Source organism: Rattus norvegicus, chromosome 4 (assembly GCF_021556685.1).
Source record: "Rattus norvegicus strain SHRSP/BbbUtx chromosome 4, alternate assembly SHRSP_T2T, whole genome shotgun sequence".
Taxonomy (NCBI): Eukaryota; Metazoa; Chordata; class Mammalia; order Rodentia; family Muridae; genus Rattus; species Rattus norvegicus.
In genome coordinates this window covers 175,583,247-175,601,105 of record NC_141537.1, presented here as the reverse complement: position 1 = coordinate 175,601,105, position 17,859 = coordinate 175,583,247, and the positions used below count along the sequence as shown (strand labels likewise).

General features: G+C 48.1%; 1 protein-coding gene across 50 annotated transcripts in view; it reads right to left on the bottom strand.

Moving 5' to 3' along the window:
• Positions 1-5,341: 5,341 nt before the first annotated feature.
• Positions 5,342-17,859, bottom strand: part of Plekha5 (pleckstrin homology domain containing A5) — a 169,595-nt gene continuing 157,077 nt past the window's right edge. For 29 of the 50 annotated variants that reach the window (XR_015685264.1, XR_015685267.1, XR_015685269.1 and 26 more), the window contains 6 exons: positions 15,474-15,683; positions 12,006-12,146; positions 11,351-11,478; positions 9,917-10,053; positions 8,152-8,254; positions 5,342-6,185 (listed from right to left, as the gene is read on the bottom strand). Coding sequence is in view for 36 of the 50 variants with exons in the window: in XM_087655918.1 (XP_087512044.1) it covers positions 8,160-8,254; positions 9,917-10,053; positions 11,351-11,478; positions 12,006-12,146; positions 15,474-15,683 (711 nt within the window). In the remaining 14 variants the exon portion in view is untranslated. The remainder of the gene's footprint in view (positions 6,186-8,151; positions 8,255-9,916; positions 10,054-11,350; positions 11,479-12,005; positions 12,147-15,473; positions 15,684-17,859) is intronic. The other 21 variants (XR_015685263.1, XR_015685266.1, XR_015685265.1 and 18 more) reach the window with 1 other exon arrangement.

Below are 17,859 nucleotides of genomic sequence, written 5' to 3'. Positions count from 1 at the left end.
CAGAACAGCCCAGGAGAAGACACAAGGTGCTTATAATCAGTTAAAAGTAAATGATTCCCAGTAGGGATTAGGGCTGCTTATCTAATGGTCCTTTCCTTGATTTTAGCTCAGAATATTGTCCCCAATGACATCTAAAACTTTGGCTAAAGAGCATCTGTAAGACTTAGGAACTTAGGATTTGTAAACTCATTGGGTGTGGTTTAAAAGGGCTGCAGAGATTGCTCAGCAGTTAGGAGCACTGACCTTCCTGGGGTCCTGAGTTCAAGTCCTATCAACCATGTGGTGGCTCACAACCATTTGCAACCGGATCTGATGCTGTCTTTTGGTGTGTCTGAAGACAGAGACAGTGTAGTCATATACATAAAATAAATAAATCTTAAAAATACCTAACAGGAAGGGTTGACAGTAAAAAAAAATCTGTACATAGATAATATTATTTGTTACAAGATGCTTGTATGTAACTTGGATTTAAGTTTTGTTTATGGGAATTTCTTAAAAAGGAAAATGGAGGGCTGTATGCCTGGTGGCTCACAAGAGAGTAAGAGTCAATGACATCCCCAGCTCCGAAAAAAAAAAAGTCAATGACAGCCATGTGGCTTGCCGCCATCTTGGCTGGTGATCTTGCACCCATGTTAACAAAAACCTTATTGCCCTGTTTTCCAATACAAGATATGGTCATTTAAGGTAATAGTTCACGTTTTTAGAACTTAACCTATCAAACGGTTTCTAACCAAAAATTGTTCTTCCTGGGATACTGTTTTTGTCCATTACGTAGTAGCTGGTGTTGTTCATACGTAAACGCAGTCCACGGCATATGAGAGCGGGAAGTCCAGATGCTCTGTGTTCGGGCTCAGGCCCTGGACGCCACCTTTAACTGACTTCTTTTACAGGGCTTCCAGGTGGTTTTTATGCAGGAGTCTGATGTAAACAAATGACCACCTACCACGGCCTTTGTTGTGTTTTATAAAAAGATAAGGGGAGAGAAGGAATATGTTTTGTGGATGTGTGGTGAGGTATGGGGGAAGGGGGTGTATCCTCGGGCCCATGCCGAGGCATCTCTTCCCCCTGAAGGACCAGCCACACGATGGCGGTATAGGGAATAGAGTTTATTCAGGGCATGGGGAGGGGAGTTAAGAGGGTAGGAGAGAAAGAGAAAGGCAGAGAGAGTAGAGTAGAGGCCAGCCATGAGCACGTGGAGAGAGAGGGAGGGGGAAGGATGGGGGGGATGGGGGGAGAGGACAGAGGAGGGAGTGAGAAGGCAAGAGAGCAAGAGAGAGGAAGAGGGGGGTTGGGGATTTAGCTCAGTGGTAGAGCACTTGCCTAGCAAGCGCAAGGCCCTGGGTTTGGTCCCCAGCTCCAAAGAGAGAGGGAGAGAGAGAGAGAGAGAGAGAGAGAGAGAAGAGAGAGAGAGAGAGAGAGAGAGAAGAGAGAGAGAAGAGAGAGAGAGAGGAGAGAGAGAGGAGAGAGAGAAGAGAGAGAGAGAGAGAGAGAGAGAGAGAGAGAGAGAGAGAGAGAGAGAGAGAGAGAGAGAGAGAGAGAGAGAGAGAGAGAGAGAGAGAGAGAGAAGGCAGGTAGCCCCTTTTATAGTAAGCCAGGCACACCTGGCTGTTGCCACAATGCCGTGCAGTTGTTCCGTGCTGCGAGAGGACAAACCGGACTCAGAACGAATGTGGCTGGACTGAGGTCTCCTATGCACCGGCTAACCTCTGTCTCACCAGCTCAGACAATGTCCATCAGGACAGCCCGGACTCCTTGGCTGATGCAGTGCTCCAAGATTAAAGAGCTACATCTGACTGATGCCAGGGGTGAGATCTGAGCCCTCCTAAGGCAACGATGCTGCTTCCACACAAACACGTCCTAACCGGTTTGAAATGTAGCCTAAAAACCTAGGGCCCAGACAACAAATCCTTCTAAGTGCCTTTCCACTCTGGCTCCTCCCCTTGAGCCCTCTTCCCTCCTCCTCCCCACACCTGCGCTTTTATCCTGTCTTACTGGATTTCACCCTACACCCAACAAAATGTTCCACACAAGCTCTCCCCAATAGCTTCCTCTACCATAGCCCCATTTGTTCCTGATACCTGTGTGGTGGTGTGACTAAAAATGCCCCTGAGGCCCATAGGGAGTGTGACCATTAGGAGGTGGGACCTTGGTGGGTGGGTGTGGCCTTGCTGGGGTGGGTGTGGCCTTCCTGGAGTAGGTGTTAAGGGAGTTTGGCTTTTTAGATTTCAGAAGCTCAAGCCAGGCCCCCAAGTCACTCTCTCTTCCTGCTGCCTGCTGATCCCCATGCAGAACTCTCAGCCACCTCTCCAGCGCCATGTCTGCCTTCGTGTCACCATGCTTCCTGCCAGGATGATGGACTAAACTTCTGGAACTGAAACCCAGCCCCAGTGGAATGTTTTCCTTTATCAGAGTTGCTGTGGACATGGTGTCTCTTCCCAGCAATGAAACCGGAAGTTACTCTGCAGAAAGGTCGTTTAGGTGCTGTAGAGAAACTCCAGCAAGGAGGGACCTTTATCCCTCTCACCCTAAGTCAATACAACGCTTGTCATCAGTCCTGTTTTCTCCTGTTCCCTTTCTTTGATGTTCTGTAGCTCCCTGACGCTTCCACGGGATCATTTCACGCAGCAGTCCTCTCAGAACTAGTCACTGCCCCTTGAATCAGCTCTATGACCACTTCTTCCTACCCAGCCCACTCCGTTTCTCTCTCACCTCTGTCCCTTCCTTTCCCTTGACCTTCCCGGGAAAACTCACTCTGTAATCAAATCATCTTGTGGCCCTCTAAATATTATTTCCTACCTCTCTTCGTGAGTACAGACAAATGGCAAACACATGATCCGTCACAACTCATTGAGTGGAGACTCTCCCTTTGCTACATGATCAGAGGACCCCCCCCCCTTCCCTTCCCTTCAATGGTCTTCCAATGAAGACCCTCCTCTGTACAGAACAGCAATAATGCCCCAGCTGCTTTTTTTTTTTTTTTTTAATATTCCCTGAGTTGGGAATGATAGTTCCCAGCAGAAAGACATCTCCCAGCTTCCCTCTCAGACACAGAAGTCGCTTCTGCCCCGTAAGAGGAGGCAGCCTTTATTCCTCTGCCCCTTGATGTGAAAACACATGGCCCCATCTAAGCCTGCTACAACAATCTAATACCTTTAGAACATGCTGCTTGAGGGATATGGCTTTGTACCGAACTGAGACGGGGATTGTACCAGAGACCAGGGAGTGCTGGAGTGGTGTGCAGGGGCACTGGTCCCGGCCTAACTTATGCTGAAGAGAGTTGCCACAGGCTTAGTCCCACGGCACCGGGGTGAGTTTTGCCAGCTGGATTACTCTCAGCGTTTTCAAGTTTCAGGTTGACTTTTCGATGGAAATCATTTTACAGTTAAAGCTTCAAAGTTGGGGCTGGAGAAGTGGCTCAGAGGTTAAGAGCAGTGACTGCTCTTCCAGAGGTCCTGAGTTCGAGTCCCAGCAACCACATGGTGGCTCGAAACCATTTGTAACAGGATCGGTGCCCTCTTCTGGTGTCTGAGGACAGTGAGGTAAAATAAATAGGATCTGGAGAGATGTCATGAATTGAGGGTGTATACCTCTCTTCTGGAGGACCCACATTTGGTTACCAGCACCCGTGTCAGGTAATGAAGAGCCAAAGTTATGTTCTAAGTTTTAATCCCTGTGCCTAAGAGATGCATGAGACAGAAAATGCCTGCCTCTAAGCTGTAGGCCCTTGCCCAGGGTCAGCAATTTCCTGAGACGCTGGAGGCTGATGATCTCATAAGATAACAAGCCACAGGTTTTCACTTCCCTGCACCAGATGTGCTTGGTCACATGTAGGCCAGAGGCACCTAGGCAGAAAGTGGGTCAGGATGTCTGCTTGCCCCACAGCCCAGCCAGCATTAGACCAAGGCAGAAGTACATCATCTGGTGAGTTAGCCTTTATAAACAGCTGGCCAGTGTGGCTCCGTGGCCATTTCCTGAACTCCAGAATAGATGTGGCCAGTATTTAATTAAAGGTTGCTTCAAGTTTGGCTCTGAATTGTGATCGTGGTCTTATTCTTGCCTGGTGGGATTAAGAGTAGTCACAACTGCCTGTACCTCCAGCTCCAGGGGCATCTGATATCTCTAGCCTCAGTGAGATCTTGAACTCACGTGCACAAATACACACTTAAAAGGTAGGGAACAAATCTTTAAGAAAAGAAAAAGAGACTCTTCCCTCAATACTCAAACCCTCAGAGAAGTCCGAAGACTCTCTGGGAAAGACAAAAGCTATCTCTCATCATAAGGTCGCCTGGTACCATGCTGCAGCCGAGGGCACAGTCTGAGACTTTTCTTTGGCTGGGTGAAGGCAGAGCGTTTACGGGCGCTGCTGGCGCTTGCAATGCTGTTCCGACTGGTTTTCACTGATCTCCGTAGACTCCAGCTGAGCCCGATCCCCTGTCTCCGTCTGCAGCCGCATGCATTTTTACACACCTGCATTTCCAATTAAGTCTACAATCTTTTTAGTGTATCATGGGGTGGGGGACAGACTTGACCAGTGCCAACTTGGTTGGGGCTATTCAAGGCGGGAACAATGTGTAACACCAACAAAAGGTTACAGGGGAAGGAACCGTAATTGATTCTGAAGAGCGTGAACATCTGCAAAGAATGTATCCTAAAGAAACCATCTCCAAGGGCCCGCTCCTGAGAACTGTCTAGTTCCCCATGGCAGACAGCCCTGTCTGCCCCTCCTCCATGCTCACTCTCTAAGCACACTGGGACTGCAGGAGACATGGACCCCAGGCAGGAGACTTCTGAAAACTGCTCACTGGTGTTAAGCTGCAATTACGAGAAGTCTACACTGTGTCATGAACCGTGGGTATGAGCCGTGGTCGCACCATTTCCTGTTCCTCTCAGGTCCCTCTACTCTGTCACAGGAGGGCTGCAGGCATACACAAGGCCTTTTACTGATGCTGCCCAGGGAGGCACAGTAACACACCACTTTTTCTTTTAGAGGTCACGTGGGTCTCTGAAGCGCTCCCCACCTTTTCTTTTTCTGGTGTTGAAGTTGAACATAGGGACTCACACATGCTGGGGAAGTGTTCTACCTCTGGGCTACACTCCTGGTCGAAGAGTCTCCATTTTTCCATAGAAGACTCTAGCCAAGCGTGGGTGGTGCATGTCTCTACCTCCGACACTCGGGGAGCCAGGCAGCCTCTCAAAGCCAGGGCCACATAGCAAGTTCCAGACGAGCTAGAGAAACATGGTGGAATCTTGAAACCCTCGAGAGCAACAGGCAGACAGACAGATGGACAGACGGATGGACGGATAGATGGAGGAGGGAAGAAAAATATTCTAACGCAAACGGTTTAAGAACATCAACATTTATTTAACATGATAAAAAAGAAATGAGCTATGAACATTTGCATCAGACTATAGTCCGCAGCCTTATTACATGTGCTCACTGTGTGACGTCCGCACAATGAACATATTACATCTGTACACAGACCAAGCACGGGCTCTAGAAGCCCGCTTATTGCTGGACACGTCTAGCCCCGTGACGTAATGTCCAGTACTTCAAAATACCCACACTTGGAATTGTTTGGCTCTCCACGGAAAAGCTGAGCAGCAGCACTTGTGGAGCAGACGGAGCGCGGCAGAACTGCTGACGGTGCAGTCTCACTGAGGAGGCCCGAGCCGAGAACAGGACAGACTTCACTTAGCAGTGATAAAATGGCACATTTTAAATATATTTATATAAAATTTTTACAAATCAAGTGTCAAACGAAGCACTGCAGAAGCCAAAAAGGGAAGAAAAAAAAAACAAAGCAAATAAGCCTCACAGGAAAGGGTAGGCTCACTGAGAAGCAAAAGAAAGCCAAGTTCACTGAGACTTAAGCATCCAAATGTGGGGACTGCAACCAAGCAAGCTCTGCATGGAGCGGCGCGGGGGAGAAAGCAGCTGACTGAGGCTCTGAACTGAAGCAGCCTGTGGAGGACGGTGACCTTGACACTAAGGAGGGAGTGCACATACGGGCCATTAAAGCTATTTTGGAATAAACATTTTCCAAAGGTGATAAAATGATGCTCTGTGGTCAGAAGCATCTGAACTATGAATTTCATAGATTTAAGGTATACTGTACATCTTCTTACACCACTGAGGGTCCGTCCACGGCTTCAGCTCTGTGTGCTCTCCACAGACGGCAATGCGGCTGCAAAACACGAGACGGGAGATTACTTTTGACATCTGCAAAGCTAATGACTGCTACATCCCAAAGTAACTAAGGCAGAGGTGACAAACGTGGCCTGGAAAGCCAGAACACATGGGCGGGCACTTTCTCCATTTCCTTAGTGAGGGGACAACGGCAGATGCAGAGTACGACCAATCGCACAGCATTTCAGAAACATCTCTACCTGCTGCAGATCAGTGAAGCAGGCCAGCTCGGCCGGCCTCTCCGACTCACAGCAACTTCTTGAGCTGCATCCACAGCAGCACTTGTCAGGATCCCTACATCCTGCCCACACCACAGGTTCAGCCAAACAGAGAACCGTGACATGCACATTGGCAAGACCTAAGTAGCTAAGCTGTGTGTAGTGGTCAACAGCGGGATGAGAAGTATCAGTGATGTCTATGCCTGGCTGTAATGCCCACTGCCACTGGAGTGGGGATAAAAGGTAAACACAGCCCAGTGACAAATGATCAGACCGGTGCATCTAAGGTCCTGCTGTCCTTTGTTACAGAAACAGTTACTGTAGCATAAATCATGGCCTGTCCAAAAATTCGTGAGAACCCCTTTTTGTTTTGACATGGAACCTCATGAGGCTCAGGCTGGCCTGGAATTTTTAATTCTCCTGCCTCCTCCTTCCAAGTGCTGGGATCACTGGTGGACACCATCAGGGCTGATTCTCTGAGGTGCAGGGAACTGAACCCAGAACTTATGTGGATTAGTTATGTGCTCTCTCCGGTGAGCTGCAGGCCCAGCTCCTGTAGACAGCTTTTGTTTTGAGACAGGCTCTCACCGTGCAGCTCTGGCCCCTGGAGCTCACTGTGTAAACACCAGGCTGTCCTCAAACTCACAGAATCCACTGGTGTCTGCCTCTCAGGAGCTGGGATTAAAGGCCACGTTACCTGGCCCTCCCTGTGAAAGTTCTGTCTATTTGTTCACTAACAGAAGAAGAGGGCACCATTAGGCCACAGGCATAGAGTGTGTACGTTTTCTGTCTAGTGTTATTCTGTCACTAGAGTCACTCTTACACAACCAAAAAGGTCCGTGAGTGAAAAGGCAAGCCACAGACACACCTGTAACAGGAAGTCATTCCTGACTCTAGTGAAGCACCTCAACCCAGGACGGAAACTAAACCACAACCCACAGGAGCTTCAAGTCAAAGCGGAGAGCTACCACAAAAGCGAGCATGAAGACAGACCCTGGGCAAGAGGCCCCACTGGAGGGTGGCCAGGTACATCTGAAGACGTCCTGACAGTTTGTGCTACTACTTATGACTGTTCCAGAACTTATGGTAACTCAAAACTTCCCAGCATTTTTAAGAGGTGGTAGATGCTGAGAAAACATGTAGAAAAGGTGTACAAATTCTCACTTCAGTTTTTCAGGGAAACTACTTGTAAGCAAAAATTTATGGGTAAAGTAGGTACTGTGCACACAGTCTACAGTGTTTAGAGTAGGAGTGTGGTGTGTGTGTGTGTGTGTGTGTGTGTGTGTGTGTGTGTGCTCAGTGAGATAGTTTAGCAGTGCCTATGACCACAGCTCTGTCTATTCTGGCTCCAGACACCGTTTTGGGACACCAGGCTTCGCCCCAGACTGTATCATAAACATTGCTTCATCTAAGGCAACACCTGCTTCCTGAGCCCTGAGTGTGAGCAAGATGTCTCCATGGCACAGCTGCAGTGCTGTGGGGGGCTGGCACAGGCCGCTCGTGCAGATTCTGCTGCATTTATGGACAATGGTGTGAGAGCCTGAGAGACAACACAGCCACAGACCCACTCCCTGCAAGGGCACTGTGAGAAACCTGGACTCTGGCCTGCACTTCATAGACATGGCCTGGTGCTCTGGTGGCATGAAATCCAGGGTTAATTCTCTACTGCTGTTCCAACAAGTGGATACAATCCAAGAAACACACTCCTAACACGAAGCACCCAAGAGAAGAGAAGAGAAGACATACTTCTGAGACTACACACACATGAAATGTGATCCTTCTGTGAGCTGGGGCGGAGTGGGCGGGTCTGCTGCCGTGGAGGAGTCAGGAGACGGAGACAGACTTTTCACTAAAACACACCAAGAAAACAGAAGATAAGCATATACACGCACACAAACACACATACCTACACATATGCAAATGTTGTATAGAGCGAAGACAGTTGATATTTCTTGTGTGTCTGTGTGTGCTAAGCGTATGCATGTTTGCAGAAGTCAGAAGACAGCTTAAAGACCCAACGGATGCTGGGAGTGGTGGTGCAGGCCTAACCCCAGCACTTGGGAGGCAAAGGCAGGCCTCTTGAGTCTGAAGCCAACCTGGTCTACAAAGTGAGCTCTAGGACCACCAGGGCCACACAGAGAAACCTTGTCTTGGTAAATCAAAAAAGAAAAAGGAAGAAGGAAAAGGGAAAAGAAAGAACAGTTAGACGAGGCTTCCGCCCATCCAGATGCAGCATCGGACTGTTCTTGCTTTGAAGTCAATTCCCAGCTATGTCAGAAAGTGCTGCTGTATCTTTTCTAGCTCACACCAAGGAGCTGTCAGTGTTGCAGGCACTCTGCTCCCGAGCGGCTCTAATGCTCCAGCACGGGAATCCCTATGCTCACTGTCTGTCTGTCTCACAGGGACCGCGACTGACACAGACACTTTCCTAAGGGGGTCCTCAGTAAGCGAGTTCACCGTTGCTACTCTTTGGTATCAGGCTGGTGTGACAGCGAGTTTAGAGGACTGAAATGTGTTTTGCTTATAGAGTACAGGAGGCAGGGGCGGGAGTGAAGAACGGTATCTGAAGGCCAAGGCTCCACCCCCACTCACACTGCACCACCCGAGAGAGACGGTGACAGACCAGCACAACCACCTGCTCTCTAACGTGCTGTGGACGTCACTGGGATTACCCCACACTGAGATCTCAGTGTGTACCAAGGTACCGACCAGAGCAAACAGTGCCACAGCTCCCAAAGTATCAGGTATGGTTTCTAAGGATCCTGCCTATAAGATTTCCATGTACGAAGAAATGATTTTAAAAAGATTTTGTTTTAAATTACATAGCAAGGCATGGTGTCACACACCTTTAATCCCAGCACTCTCAAGGCAGAGGCAGGAGAGTTTGAGGCCAGCCTGGTCTACAAAGCAAGTGACAGGACAGCTAGGGCTGTTACACCAAGAAACCCCGTCTCAAAAACAACAGTAAACGCACATGTGTGCAGACGTGTGAGGCCGTGGTTTCCAGGACAGCCAAAGCTGTTACACGGACAATGCCTCGCCTCTCTCAGCAACAACAACAAATGTAGTCTGTGTGGAGGTGGGCACAAGTCATCTCAGGCGCTCAAGGCACCGCATGAGGAAATACACTGTAAAAGCGGTATGGGACTTACACACTGAGCCATCTCTCTAGCCCTAACAGTTTCTGAGAGAAGGTTATGCTATGTTAGCAGAGGTTGGGTTTGAACTGCCACAGCCTCCTTGAATACAGGAACTGCAAGAGAGCCACCATGCCTGGCTCTTCAAGAGAAACAGTTCATGTGTCCTGACTGAAAACCCATTCTCTGAGCCTCAGGCCACGGTGTCCGAGAAGGGGTGGCTGCTTCCTCCATAGTTCAGGACCCCGAGGCTCAGGCACAAAGGCAAAGAGGTTACACATGGAAGTGAGTCCTTGGTTGACGTCCTTGGAGTAGAGTCCAGGGCCCCCTTAGCACCCACTGAGGGAAGTATTGAGCTTGGAGCGTGCACGCACCTGTGGTTTGATTCTCCCTAGGAGTCTCAGGAGCTGGCTCACAGGAAGCCAGAGCTTCCTCCTCTTCATGAAGACTCTCTGCTTCCTCAGGGGGGCCTTCTGCCTGATGGTTTGCCATGGCAGCCTCTTCCTGAAGGCTGATGGGAATAGACCGGCATGTTAGAACTTGCAGGACACCATCTAGTTCTGTCCTTCTGATACGGGGTCTAGCTAGCTACACGGCCTCAGCTGATGACTCAGCTTTCCAAATAAGGCCACGGCTGTGCACCATCACACTTGGCCTCCTTCTAACTTCCAATGGAAATTTACTACACAGAAGCTGGGTGTGTGGTCCACTCCTGCAATCCCAGTACAGAAGCCTGAGGTAGGATGATCACAAGTTCAAGGTCATCCTGAGTGCTCAGCCAGCCTGGTCTACACGGGATCCCCCTGTCTCCCCACCCCCCCAGTACAGAAAAGATGCTACCATCTCTATTTAATAACTGTTAGTGTTTTTCTGATAAATAATGTTATTTTCGTTTGTATAAAATGCTGAACAGAAAGACTGGAGCTGTCTGAAAGCTGCCTGCTCACCACCAGCCCTCCTCCTCTGACACTTGTGTTTCAGCCAAACCTCACCCTGACTCCATAAACCAACATCTTTTCAAAATTTATTTTAATTCTGTGTATACGGGTGTTTTGTCTGCTTGTATGCCTGCATACCATATGCACGCACAGTTCTCAGAGGCCAGAAGAGGGCATTGGATGCTCAGACAGTGGAGTTAGAGACAGTGGTGAGCTGCCCCGTGCATTTTGAGAACCCAACCCGAGTCAAGCAGCCTGGTGACCTTAACTGCTGAGCTATCTCTCCAGCCCCAGCCAGGGTTTCGTCTTGGGTTTGGTTAGACTGGCTGGTACAAGAGCTCCTGCCTCTGCACAGCTTCCCACAGTGTCAGGCATAAGTGTACTCTGCTTGTCTGTGCACACGAGGGATCTGAACTCACGCCCTCATGTTTCTACAACAAGCACTCAAGTCATTCTCTAGGCCCTTAAAGTCCAGCTCGGATGCAAACCCTTGCTTTGTTTGTTTGCTTCTCTCAGACGAGGCCTCTGTGTGGCCCGGGCTGTCCTGGAGCTTGCTCTACAGTCCATCTGGCTTCAAACTCAGATCTGCCTGCCTCTGCCTCCTGAGCCCTACCACACCCAGCTTAGCTCACTAAGTTAGAGAACCACACGGCCGGACTGGAGGGCCCAGCAGTTTGGAGCACTGGTTGCTCCTGGAGGGAAATGGGTTCTGTCCATACGGCAGCTCACAATTGTGTGTTAAATCTAGTTCTGGCTTTGGCAGGCACTGCACATACATGGTGTACATACATACATGCAGGCACACTACACATACAGAACCAGGTAACACATCCCAGAGCCTCGGATTTCTGTGGCGTCGATCCTTCTTACCTGCACACGGCACCTTCAGGCACCTGCTCTTCCTGCCTCTCCTTAGCCATCACTTCCTCAGAAGTCAGTCCATTTAAAGGTTCAGGCGTGTAAAGCATTTCATAAAAAATACTTTCAGTTCTCTTTAGCTGCAAAATAAGAAAAAGTGCTTTTCAACATGTTCTTAGTATATTTACTATTAGTAAACCAGAGATGATCACATTAATTTAATATTATGACCCCAGATACTTGTAGATAAATGTAGATTTAAGAATATTAAAAATTGGGCTGGAGAGATGGCTCAGAGGTTAAGAGCACCGACTGCTCTTCCAGAGGTCCTGAGTTCAAATCCCAGCAACCACATGGTGGCTCACAACCATCTGTAATGGGGTCTGATGCCCTCTTCTGGTGTCTGAAGACAGCGACAGTGTACTTACATACATAAAATAAATAAATAAATCTTCTAAAAAAAAAGAATATTAAAAATTAACATTATTTACTACTATACAAGAGATAATACATATTACATACATAGGCACTGGGTGATATTTTTAGGTGGTGAACACATCTATCAAATTAGAGAGAGTGTCCCTTAGACTCACTGACTGAAAGCACATCTTAATTCCCTCAGTCTCCTCTTCTCAGCCCCGACCACCCTCCACATCCGCACTCATACCTTTCGGCCGACATCTGCACTTTGGGGTTCAGCTTCTTCTGGGTGAGCAGTTTCTGCTGCTGAAGTGTCATAGTCTGGCTTTCCATCATTTTCTCTGTGGACGGCGTCTAGCTCCTTAGTGTTATCATCCCTCCTTACAGTCTGCTCAAGACACAGAGAATTTTTATTAAAAGTATTTATACTTCTGCACTGTTCTGAGTCAGGCTCTCACCCAGCACTGGCCCTGAACTCACAATGTTGCTCAGGCTGGCCATGAACTTGTTGTGGGTCTCTTTCCTGGGCGTCATGAGATGGCAGAATTATAGGTGGGCCATATATGTTGCGTGGCCCAGCCTGGTATGGAGCTTGTTGCAGTCCCTGTCACAGCTCTTGAATGCAGCGGTCATAGGTCTGTGCTACTGTGGCCTTCCGGGACTTTGGTTTGGTTATGTGTAAGTGTGGATGTCTGTGGCTATGGGTCCTGTGGGGCCTGAGGAGTCAGATCTCCAGAGCTGGAGTTACGGGTGGATGTGAACTGCTTGATGTGGGTGCTGGGAACTGAACCTGCGTCCTTAGGCGAGCAGACTGACTCTTAACCTCTGAGCCATTTCTACAGAACTCCCCTTTCTGTTTTGTTTTAGATAGTGTCTCATTAGGCAGCCCAGGCTCCTGGATGCTGGGATTGCAGGCTTGAGCCACCACCCAGCTTTCCTTTTGCTTCATAAAGCATCCTCACACTGGCACTGGGCACGAGTGTACACATTTTCACAGATCACAGGCATTAATGTGGAAAACTTACAGGGAAGATTTCTATTAAAAAGAAAATCAATGAAGGGAATAAATCCTTTTCTCCCTCCCTCTCTTTTAAAATCACCCATCTGTAATTTGTAAATTAGTTCAACAGTCAGAGTCTAGTGCCCACAAGCAAGGTCTGCTTTTCCTGGATGGAAGAAAAGGTGGACTCTATGTACACACTTCCCACAGAACACCCATAGAGCACGCTTCCCACAGAACACCATACTGTATACTTCCCACAGAACACCCATAGAGCATGCTTCCCAAGTTAATGTCAGTGGCCACAGCCTAATGTAGCTGACATAGCCTAGAGCTTCTGGAGATGTTTAAACTGGGGGGACTGCCTCTATCAGACTGTGTGGGACCATGAAAGACACCCTGGTTCCTAGTTGAGGAGGTTTGAACCCCAGTGACCCTAAGGGATGGTAGGCATTTCACCTGACTCCCAGGAAACCAGGCCATCACTAGCCGACAGCCCTCCATAGATTTGTGGCCATCAATCATATGAGGTCAATGCCCAAGCCCCTCTACAGGTAGAGGACATGACCAGGTCATGTAGGCTCAGGACAAATTTCTATTATAATGAGATACCTAAAGGCCTGGAGGCTTAGCCAATGAGTTTCCCTTCCCAGACACTCCTCCCTGCAAAAGCTATTTAATCTCAGGCCCACCCTGGGAAGTGGGGAACGGTTTTGCTCATCCACTTTCTGCCATGACAATTCCTTGAAACCATGGACTGTCTCTTTTATTGGGATCCACCATGAGGAGCCACAGAGAAGGCGTTCGCCTACAGAGCTGCTGTCTAATCTTCTGAAGAGAGCCCCGCTGAGCTCCCAGTGGCTACTGCCACCACCAAGCCTGTAGCCTACCACAGCCAAGCCAAGGACTATTTCCTCGGGACCAGCCTGAGCTCCCCCTCTTTCCCCTTCGGCCTCAGGCTAGATCCAGCCTGTGGGCCCCCACTCCTTTCTTGGCTCCTCCACAGCACTCCAGTGGTGCCTAGATGTTCAAGAGTCAGACCCGGACAGCCCCTGCCTCCCTGCAGGTCCAGGGAACCTTGAGCCAGCTCCGGCTGTGTCCTGCACGCACACTGTGCTTCTTCCCCACCCCAGAGCAGTGTCTCATGGCTTCCCAAAGCCCAACACCCACCCAGCAGCAGTGTGGGGAAAATGCGGTGCATCGCTTACCTAAGCCCCAGCCCTATGGAGGGGTGGACACGGAACCACAGTAACCAAGCAAGCCTGCCTTTGATCATTTTCTTACTTGAGAACTGACAGAGAACTTAGCCCACTGTGGGTAGTGCCATCTCTAGGCAGCAGGTCCCCTTGCCGTCCCTTGTTGACGGACCTGGTGTGATGGTAAACAAGGCCAGGGCCTGTCCTGCATGACAGTTTATATTTGTGCCAACTTTTACATGTTTATCTGTATAAAGACGTTACGTTGTATCATGAGCTTTACAGTTGAGGGGATTAAGCCACAGGTGGTACAAGGGTATCCAACAGTTATTTTGGCTCTCCTCTCTCGAGCAGAGTTATTTTCATTTTAATAAGCCACCATAGCTGACTGTTATAATAACCAAGTCATATAAGCAGCTATCTCTATGGTAGATCTATGAAAACCTATCAAACACCTAAGTCTGTCATGTAACTCAGCTGAAGCAGTCTCGATGGTGCCTCCTTGTGGCCCAGGCCCTCCCTCTGCAGGCTGACAGAGGACTGCCTGGTGACAGGTCAGTCCAAGGCTGCATGGACAGTTAGTGAGACTCTGTCTCAAACTTTTTCTTGGGCTGGGCATAGTGGCGCATACTTTTAATCCCAGCATCTGGGAGGGCAGAAGCAGAAGGATCTCTGTGAGTTTGAGGCCAGCCTGGTCTACAAATTGAGTCCAGAGAAACCTGGTCTTGAAAAGTCTAAAGAAAAAAGACAGACAGAGGGGATGCTGTCTCTTTGAAGTGGAGACAAGAGACCAGGAGCTCAAAGTCACTTTCAGCTATGTGTGCAGAGACCTTTGTTATCCCTTCCACCCTGACTAAAATACAGTAAAACCTAAAGAGGCTGGGTATGGTGTCTTATGCCTGCAACCCCAATACCGGGAGTAGAGGAAGGAGAATTGCCAGGCCAGCCTTGGCTACATAAGGTTCCAGCCTGGTCTTGTTATAAACACCAAGGATGGAAAAGAAACGAGTCAGAGATGGCTCAGTGGTAAGGGCACTGCTCACTGCCAGGCCCGACAACCTGAGTTCAATCCGTGGATAGCTGGAGGGAAAGAACCAGTTCCTACAGGTTGTCCTCTCCATGAGGGTGTTCTGGAGAGCAAACCCACACACATGTACAAAATAAAGAAACAGAAGGCCAGTCCTACCTACAGTCTTATCCTGGTCTGTGACGCATGTCATGTCTAACCTCGGTTGCATGGGACCACAGCACGAGAAGGCCACACAAGGCCTGCTTGCGCTACAGTACGAGCTCACGGAGGCCCCTAATGCCTCAGTGAGGTTGCAGTAAGGGCTGGGATATACTTCTGAGATAGAGAATTAATTAGCCTGTGACAATCCCCCGGCTAGTGGCCCTTCTGTCACTATTAGCTGGCTGCCTCTTTGTAGCATATTAAATAAGTCAGTTTTCTTAACAAACAAGGAGAAAAGATGTATCTACAGTAGTCAAAAGCAATTAAACCACAATTAAGTCAGTGTACCTGAGGAACTCTGGAAGGACTGTCCCTCACGCTTGAAGGACTTTGTGAGGGAGATGGGTCGGATGCACTGAGGACGTTCAGCCCCTTCTTCTTCTCCCTCAGGCAGGCCTGCTGGTGCCTCCTGATTCTCTCCAGCTGCTCTTCCACAGTCATCCGAGGCCGAGTACTTTCCGCCAGACAGAGCTGTTCCACGGCACTTCTCGGTCTTTCCTTAAAATGAAGAACAGGTCTGTGAGCACCGGGCACACAGCCCCTCAGTTGATAAAGGACTTGCATACATGCACTAGGCCCTGATTTGGATACCGGGCACCAAATAAACCCGAAGCAGGAAGATCAAGGACATCTTCAGCTATACAGAGTTTAAAGCAAGACTGGAGGGAATGAGATATTGTCTCAAAAACAAACAGATAAAAACTTCTAAAAATATCATATATAAAAAAATGTTAAGGTAAATTTACAAATTTGTGTCTTCAATACCAGTAAGGGAACAGCAGAAGCATTAGCCTGTGGCAGAGTGCTGGCCTCCTGGGCTCCAGCCTCAACCTGACAAAACCAACTCGGCCAGCCACAGGGTGTGATGACTGAGAATGAAACAGCCAAAGGGAGCTTCTCAGAGAAGCCTATGCACGCATTATCTGAGTTCTTCTTTTCTTTTTCTTTTTTTTTTTTCCGGAGCTGGGGACCGAACCCAGGGCCTTGTGCTTGCTAGGCAAGTGTTCTACCACTGAGCTAAATCCCCAACCCCATCTGAGTTCTTCTTCCTCTCGATCCACAGACTCCAAATCCGCACTACGTAACACCGTTAACCCGCTGACACTGGGTGCTGTTGGCAATATTTTTGGGGTATTGGGAACATAGCCAGGCAGTTCTTGGTGAGTTCAAGGTCAGCCTGGTCCACAGACTTCCAAGACAGCCAAGGCTACATAGGAAAAACTGTTTCGAAAACCAAACCAAACCAAAATAAAACTATCCTATTAAACACCAATGCTGCTTAAAAAGACAGTGCTGGACTGGAGAGCTGGCTCAGTTAGTAAAGTCCATGCATGAGAACCTGAGTATGGGTCCTCAGCACCACGAGAAAGTCAGGTACAGCAGCTCCTATCTAAATTCCTGTCCTTGGGTGAGGGAAGGTAGAGGGCAGACTTCTGGAGTTCACTGAGATACCCTGTAGGGTCTCTTTCCGCCTCTCCCCCGCTCCCCAAACACACGGTTGTCTGTTGTAGTAATGCCTTCAAGAGCAGAAGCAGGAATGCTGTAAGTTTGAGGTTAGTTTGAGGTTAGCCTGGGCTACATATTGATGCCTGTCTCACTAAACATAAATGAATAAATGGTATGGTTTCTCTGAATAAAGTTACCCCCTGTCTCTGAAACAGAAAACAGCACAAACCTCAGATTAGGAGAAATGGGGGAGGGAAGAAATGGGGCACAATACTTACACAATGGACATTTCTTCCATTTTAGAGGAATGTAATATTTTTCGTCACACATTACTATGAAGTGACTAGTCAAGAAAATACCCTATAATGTTTTGTGATTAACAATAAAAGTACAGAAATATTATTTCCTATAAAGATAGTTTTAGTTTTCATAGTTGTAAACTGTCACAAATAGGTAATTTTCATAGTTTTTCTATGTGTCTGTTTCATTTTATATAAACTGAAGGGCTTAGAAATATTAGTCACACTAGGAAAGAAAAATTTTAACACACTTTATATGACAGATTTTAAAGTTAAACACATTTTACAATCTGTGGGACAGAATTCAGATTTCTCCATTTCCTTGGCCTGAGTTGGCAGTAGTAGGGTACAGTGGTGTCTATAACACTTGGGAGGCTGAGGTAGGATCTACAGAAATGGATTTGTCTTAAGGAGAAAAACAGCTCTTCTCTCTTAATAACACTACTTTAGAACTATGACCACTACATTACACTACACTACAGTGATACACAGCTATTAGTTTTATCTTACAATTATTTTTATTTTGGGGGGTAAATTTTGAGACAGGGTCTTTAGTAGTCCAAGCTAGCCTCAAAGGCATTGTACACTGCAGTTTCCTCAGAAGTTAGGATCACAAACATGTGACACCATACCCTGGGCTATCTTAACTGTCTTTCCTGTTAGAAAGACATGGTGTCAGGCTGGAGAGATGGCTCAGTGGTTAGAGCACTGAGTGCTCTTTCAGAGGTCCTGAGTTCAAATCCCAGCAACCACATGGTGGCTCACAACCATCTGTAATGGGATCTGATGCCCTCTTCTGGTGTGTCTGAAGATAGCTATAGTGTACTTATATATAGTAAATAAGAAAATCTTAAAAAAAAAAAAAAAAGCACTGACTGCTCTTCCAGAGGTCCTGAGTTCAATTCCCAGCAAACACATGGTGGCTCACA